We start from the raw sequence: 6,633 nt of genomic DNA, 5'->3' as shown, positions 1-6,633 counted from the left end.
CTGCTCCACTGGAACAGTTAAAAACCCACAAAGACCCAGAATGCCTAAGAACAGCTCCTGGTGTTCCAGCTGTGCTTAAAGCACAAGATGAGGAAGGTTTGAGGCTGTTTAGATCATCAGAGGGACTGGGGACAAGGATGGAGGGACAGCACACAGGGAATGGCTTCCCACTGCCAGAGGGCAGGGATGGATGGGAGATTGGGAAGGAATTCCTGGCTGGGAGGGTGGGGAGGCCCTGGCACAGGGTGCCCAGAGCAGCTGGGGCTGCCCCTGGATCCCTGGCAGTGCCCAAGGCCAGGTTGGACATTGGGGCTGGGAGCAGCCTGGGACAGTGGAAGGTGTCCCTGCCATAGCAGGGGTGGAACTGGATGGGCTTTGAGTCCCTTCCAGCCCAAACCACTCTGGGATTCTGTGATCAGTGAAGGAGATGACAGGAATTCAGCCAGGAAGCAGGGTAGGAACATGAAATGGGAATTCTGGAGATCAAGGTCGGGAACAAGAGGCAATTAATGATTCCAGATGTTAACGAGTGGAGGACCAAGAAGGACAACACCCAAGGAAACACCAAATCAGGGGCCTGAGGCTTTCAGAGCAGTAACAGGAAAAGTGTAAATGTGATGTCTGTCACAACTGTTTACTCCAGAGACAACTGAGATTCCAGCTCTCCAGAACAAAGCATTTGGGATTCTCTGGCTGGAAACATCCACCTCCCTCACAGGTTCCACACTCAGCTCCAGGATCTGAGCTCAGGACACAGCACTGCCCAGCTGCAGCCTAAAGGCCCTGCTGGAGCTGGCCTTTTCTCATCAAACATTTATCCATAAAATTAATCATCCCTTCCAAGGTCTCTGCTTTCATTAACAACCTCTGCACTACGTTTTAATTACTCTTTGTAGCAGCAGTCAATTAAAGCACTTAAGTACAGCATCAGCAAAAGCACTGTACCTTATTGAATGAGTCAAATTCCAAGTAGGGACATTTTGAATGTTGAGAAAACAAGAAAGGATGAAATTCCTCATATCTGTAAAATACACATTTGATATTACCACCTGAAAACTAATTTCTGTGATGCAGACTAGTAGAAAAATAAAGGGAAGAAATACTTCAAATATTTACGTGTAGATATCTTCTGCTGCTTTATCTGGTTCCAGGCTTGGCTTTTTCTCCTTTTTCTGGATAACATAACCCTGAAAAGATACAAAAATATCATTTTTGTATCAAAAAGATACCAAAAGGTCTAGGTGTAATCAGCATGAGACAGCAAATAATTCCAGCAGGGAACCTTGTGCCTGAGTAAATCCCTGCCCCACTGGCTTGTCTTGACTCCAATTTCTTCTGGAAAAAGAAGTGAACTTCTTCCAGCCCTCAGGATTACCCCATAAGTGCAGAGTCTATGTGCAGAATTTATTATAGAATTTATTACTGTATTATTACAGTAATAAAGTAAATTATTACTTTATTATTATTTATTAAAGCCCAAGTGCAAATCTCCCAGGATTTACACAACCTGCCTGTGCATTATTTAATTGCTGCCCACCCCGTGGAAAGAAGCAATTTTTATTCCACATCACCACCTGACACCCAGGAATAAAATCCACGGCTGGGAACACCAGGAATTGCACATCCTGAGGAATTCCTGCTTGCCAGTTTAACTCTGCAATCCCAAATAACTGATAACCCTCCCCAGACCCACCTTTCCACTGAAGTTGTCAGTGAGGGCCATGTATTCTTCTGCTTTCTCTAGAGCTGAAAGAACTTTTTCAAGGTTTTCTAAAGAGAAAAATAAAACAGCAGAAATATTTCATCCCTGCTGCTTCACTCCAGCAATTATTGCTCATTTTAAACAGGAGTCTCAGCACTTGTTTTACACTTGGGAAATTTTTAATATAAAAACCTATTTAGGTGCTTTTAGGACATAATTATTCAAGTTTCAGGGGGAAAAAAAAGACCACACAAATACCAGCACTTTATAAAATTAAAGCTGCAAGGCAAAGCATAAAGCAGAAGCTGTGAGAAGTTATTTTTTTCAGCACCATAATCCAGTAGGAAGGAAAAAATCCTCTGGATTTATGGCAAATATAAAGCACACGAGGAAAATAAGATTGCAGGAAAATATTTTCTGATTTTATTACCCAAATCTTTGACTTCCCAATAAATGTAAAGCTGCCACTGTACCAAATCCCCAATGTTTCCTACAAATAAAGACTTTGATGTTAATTCTCCTTGTCAAACATCCTTTGTACAACCAGAACTCACCTCATGGGTGAGGTGGTGTCTCATGATAAAACCATTCATAATGTATAAAACCTCATGTTTCACCTCCAATTCATGCACAAATCAAGACTTTTAATGTAAACGAGGCTGGTCCTCAAGCTAAAAACATTTAAAAATAAAACCACATGGTCAGAACTATAGTTTTACTCACCTCTCTGGGAAAAAAATAAAACCCACTACACAGACATAAAAATCCCCATAGTTGTGGCCCAGCCTTTAAAATATTATACCTTTATTTTCCAGATGTTGATCTATTTTGACAGCTCCAGAAAATCCAGCTTCTATAAGGCAGTGCTCGATGAGAGTGGCCCCATAAGCTGTTAAAAAAAGAAAAGAAATAATAGATTATCTGTAGAAAATATTCACAATTTGCATTTAGAAGAAAACCTGGACACAAGAGTGTGAGAAGAGTGAGAAGTACCAAAAATCAGGGAAAGGGCAGGAAGGATGGGTGGATTTCATGGGTGGATGAGGAGGAGGAGGTGAGAAACAGCCAAATTCCCACCAAGAGAAAAATTGTGGGGATTTTAGAGCAGAGCAGCTGTGCCTGGTAATTGGATCAGTAACACCATGGTGAGGCCAAGGTTTCCTCCGTGATGGGATCAGAAATACCAAATTCCACCATGGATACAGCAAAACTGGGAGCAGTGGGGGACAATAATTAGCAATTATACAGTGTTATACAGTAATATTATTATTATTATACAGTAATAGCAATTATTTAGCAGACCAGGGTAGAGAAAGAGAGGGAAAACTGGTGAAAAAGAGAATGAAGAGATGGGGAAAGTACCACTTAGGTGTGATTTGAGCTGTTCAGGGAATTCTCTGCTTCATCAGCATTGCCAGGTCAGGAGGAAAACCAATTTTGTTCTGACCACCTCACACAAGACAGATTTGGTTCTGTGCTCAGGAAAACCTTTACACTTACAGCTCCTGTTTGGTACCAGGACGGTGCAAAGCGCCCCAAACCGGAGCTCCACCAGAGCCACTCCCAGCTCTCATCCCTGCAGCACCGTGGGCAGGCTCAGCTCTGTGCCGTGGGCTTGGAAACAATAAATGTCTGTTTCCCAAGGCAACCTGGGCTTGTGGAAGGTGTCCCTGCCCAAGGCAGGCGGTGGAATGAGATGAGCTTTAAGGGCCCTTCCAACCCAAACCACTCCAGGATTCTATGGTAAGTTATTCATATTTTCCAGCATGACATAAAAAACATTGATTGACCCCATTTCATCTTCTAACAAAGCCCAGTAACTTACGAAGGAGTGGGTTGAGAACCCTCTTCAGCTGTTCCCCTTTGGGTGCATTTGATATGATTTCAGTTAACCTGCAGGGGACAAGGGAGAGTTGCAATTCCAAAGAATAATGTGTTTTACAACAACAAAACAACACTGCAGTGCTTAGAAGCTACAAAACATTTCCAGCCTTAGAAAAAGAAACTAAAAGTGGCCTGTAATATGTGAGGAACTACCCAAAGCTTTTCACAGCTCCAAGGAATTTGGGTTTATCCCGATAAATAACACCATTTAAGAGCTCTGAAATTGAAATTACCTGTCCAAAGTTGGCAGAGGCACAGCAGCTTTTGCACTGTCCACTGGGTACCGCTCCCGCACTGCAAACCTGACGTCGTCCGCCTCGTCCGTGCGGAACCTCAGGATGTTCAGGATGATGTACTCGTGGTCAGTGAGGACAACGTTCCCCTGGGAGCACAGGGACCCTCAGTGAGGCCACCCTCGTGTCCCTGCCTCGGGGGACGCTGCTGGAGCCCTCACTCACCCTGTCATACAGCTCCACGATCAGGTGATAGGCGGCCTCGTCGCTGCCGAACTGCAGGTCCACGATGCGGTCGATCCCCAGCTGGCTCACGCTCACCAACCTCCGCGTCTTCAAATGCTTCCGGCACTGCCAGGGGTGGGAAAGATGTCTGGGACATGCTGGAAACATCTGGGAATGGCTGGGCTATAGAGCCCTCACGTGGCACCAACCACCTTCTATTGAATTCAAATATCGTAAGAACAAAAAAAGTTGGTTCCCGCCACACCTTCATTCACACCTTCATTGTTATAATTATAAATATAATTGATCCCAATTCTTAACGTTAAGACATTTTTTCCATGCTGTTTTTTTAGCTCAAGGGAGCAGCTAGTTCAAATTCCAAGAGTTTATTTTGTAAGAACTGGGATTATCCCTGTATCCATCTCTGCCGTGGAAAGCCACCCCACAGAATCTCTGCTGAGTCATTTCTGGCTGCAGCCAGCAGATCCATGGGAGTCATCCCAGGCTGTATCCCCATGGATCTACCTGTGGATCCACCTGCAGGAGCCCAGCCTAACAGCCTGGAGCAAGGTCTGAACCCCCAAAACCCAGGAGACTGAACAGAGGACTCTGTACCACAGGGTGCTGCATCCAGCACCCAAAAGTTCAGACAATCCATCTGGAATGACAAGGATTTTACTGGAGCAACATTCCAGGGAGGTCCAGAAGATATCCAGCAGCTTAGCAATAGTTTTTATAAACTTAAATATTCACTGTTTCAGCCACTGAACATCAACAGTGTGATCCTAAGTCCACGTCCTCCCTTGTCTTCAGCCACCCGCTGGATCAGGATTCACCGGGATAATCCTTCCCTATTTTCTTGTCTCCAAGGACAGAACATGAACATTCCTTCCTGACATCCAGCCATTTTACCAAAACCCAAACTCTGGTGAGTTTACCTTCATGGCAAAGCTCGATGGCATCATGTTCTTTGGCCACTCAAACTCCGTCATGTGGATGCGTATCCCGGATTCCAGCAGCAGCGTGGCCTTGCAGTCCGGCCTGGGGGCAAAACAAAGGAGCTGGACCCCAAAATCCTTCTGGATCCCTTCCAAATGGGGATATTCCGTGATTCCAAGTGGCACAGGAGCAGCCATCCCTCACCACCCACCAGTCTGCAGGGTTTCACACTCCATATCCTATTTCCTAAGAGCTTTTTGGGTAAAAATTACTGCATTTTACCAAAGAACAGCAGAATTTCACTGGAAACAAGCCAGAAATTACTGCAGACAATTAACAAAATCTCGTTTCCACACAGCATTTCCAAAGAATTTTTAAATAAAGATATTTAAAGCTCTTACTTCTGCAGGCGAATGAGATAGGTCTTGTTATCCACATCATAAATGTTGTTCACTCTCATTCCCAACAAGCTGCCAAAAGGGAAACACAGAATGCTTTGGAGAATCCAAAACACAACTGGCTGGAAAAATCCCAGTGGCAATTAAAGTACACAGAAAGGCAAGTTCTGATAAATTACCAAATTCTGATAAATTAGCAAGCTATATCAATCACCAAGCAGTAACCAAAAGGGCAGCAAAGGAAGACTGATGGAACAAGCTGGAAGCAAAAAACCACGCAGAGATGGAGAAACTGCTCTGAAGACACAGCAATTAAGAGAGGGAGAAAATTAGATGGAGAAATTTATATTAATGGAAAAAAACACAGAAAGCTGCCAGTTCCTGCCAGCCCTCCTCTTTGTGGCAGGGATGCAAAATGTACTGGTTGCACCAGAGCACCTTTGTGAGCACAGGGCACCAGTAATCCCAGTATGAGCACTGAACTGGCCTGGGGGGTGTCAGTCACTCCCTTCAGAGTGGGGCTGGACATGCGGAGTGCCCCGGACACCAGGAAGGGTCAGAGCTCCACAAGGGTGGGAGCAGCTTCCCAGCTGGGTGGGAGTTGTCCAGCCTGGAAAAGAGAAGGCTCTGGGGAGAGCTCAAAGCCCCTTGCAGGGCCTAAAGGGGCTCCAGGAGAGCTGGAGAGGGACTGGGGACAAGGCCTGGAAGAAAAGGACACAGGGAATGGCTTCCCAATGCCAGAGGGCAGGGATGGATGGGATATTGGGAACTGGGAATTCCTGGCTGGGAGGGTGGGGAGGCCCTGGAATAGAATTCCCAGAGAAGCTGTGGCTGCCCCTGGATCCCTGGCAGTGTCCAAGGCCAGGATGGACAGGGCTTGGAACAGCCTGGGATAGTGGAAGGTGTGCTTGCCCTTCCAGGCAGGGCTGGAACGGGACGGGGGATGGGTGAGGGGGTTATGCAGAGCCAGGCAGGGCAACGCTGAGGGGCAGAGCTGTGAGAGCAGGACACGATGGAGAGACAGAGCCCCCACAGCCCTGAGGCCACAGCGGGGCAGGGAAGCCGGGCCAGGACCAGGACCAGAAGGGGGAGCAGGGACAGAACAAGAACCGGGCCAGGACCAGGAGCAGGACCAGGACCCACGGGGCCGGGCCCCGCTCCCCGGGGCCGCACGGGCGGGGAGTGCCGGTACCTCTGCCGCAGCTCGGCGAGCACCGCGCGGATATCGACGGTGCTGAAGCGGGACTTCATG

At 46.8% G+C, this 6,633-nt stretch overlaps 1 protein-coding gene across 2 annotated transcripts in view; it reads right to left on the bottom strand.

Annotated features, from left to right (window-relative positions):
• Nucleotides 1-6,632, bottom strand: part of NEMF (nuclear export mediator factor) — a 17,500-nt gene extending 10,868 nt beyond the window's left edge. For both annotated transcript variants that reach the window (XM_008637328.2, XM_017738849.1), the window contains exons 1-10: nucleotides 6,574-6,632; nucleotides 5,385-5,453; nucleotides 4,983-5,085; nucleotides 4,045-4,170; nucleotides 3,820-3,968; nucleotides 3,528-3,595; nucleotides 2,505-2,591; nucleotides 1,694-1,770; nucleotides 1,117-1,187; nucleotides 946-1,021 (exon numbers count right to left, since the gene is read on the bottom strand). In XM_008637328.2, coding sequence (XP_008635550.1) covers nucleotides 946-1,021; nucleotides 1,117-1,187; nucleotides 1,694-1,770; nucleotides 2,505-2,591; nucleotides 3,528-3,595; nucleotides 3,820-3,968; nucleotides 4,045-4,170; nucleotides 4,983-5,085; nucleotides 5,385-5,453; nucleotides 6,574-6,632 — 885 coding nt within the window. The remainder of the gene's footprint in view (nucleotides 1-945; nucleotides 1,022-1,116; nucleotides 1,188-1,693; nucleotides 1,771-2,504; nucleotides 2,592-3,527; nucleotides 3,596-3,819; nucleotides 3,969-4,044; nucleotides 4,171-4,982; nucleotides 5,086-5,384; nucleotides 5,454-6,573) is intronic.
• Between the last annotated feature and the right edge of the window lies 1 nt (nucleotide 6,633).

Source organism: Corvus brachyrhynchos, unplaced genomic scaffold (assembly GCF_000691975.1).
Source record: "Corvus brachyrhynchos isolate BGI_N302 unplaced genomic scaffold, ASM69197v1 scaffold245, whole genome shotgun sequence".
NCBI lineage: Eukaryota > Metazoa > Chordata > Aves > Passeriformes > Corvidae > Corvus > Corvus brachyrhynchos.
Note: the sequence above shows the minus strand (reverse complement) of the source record. Positions and strands in the feature narration are given on the sequence as shown.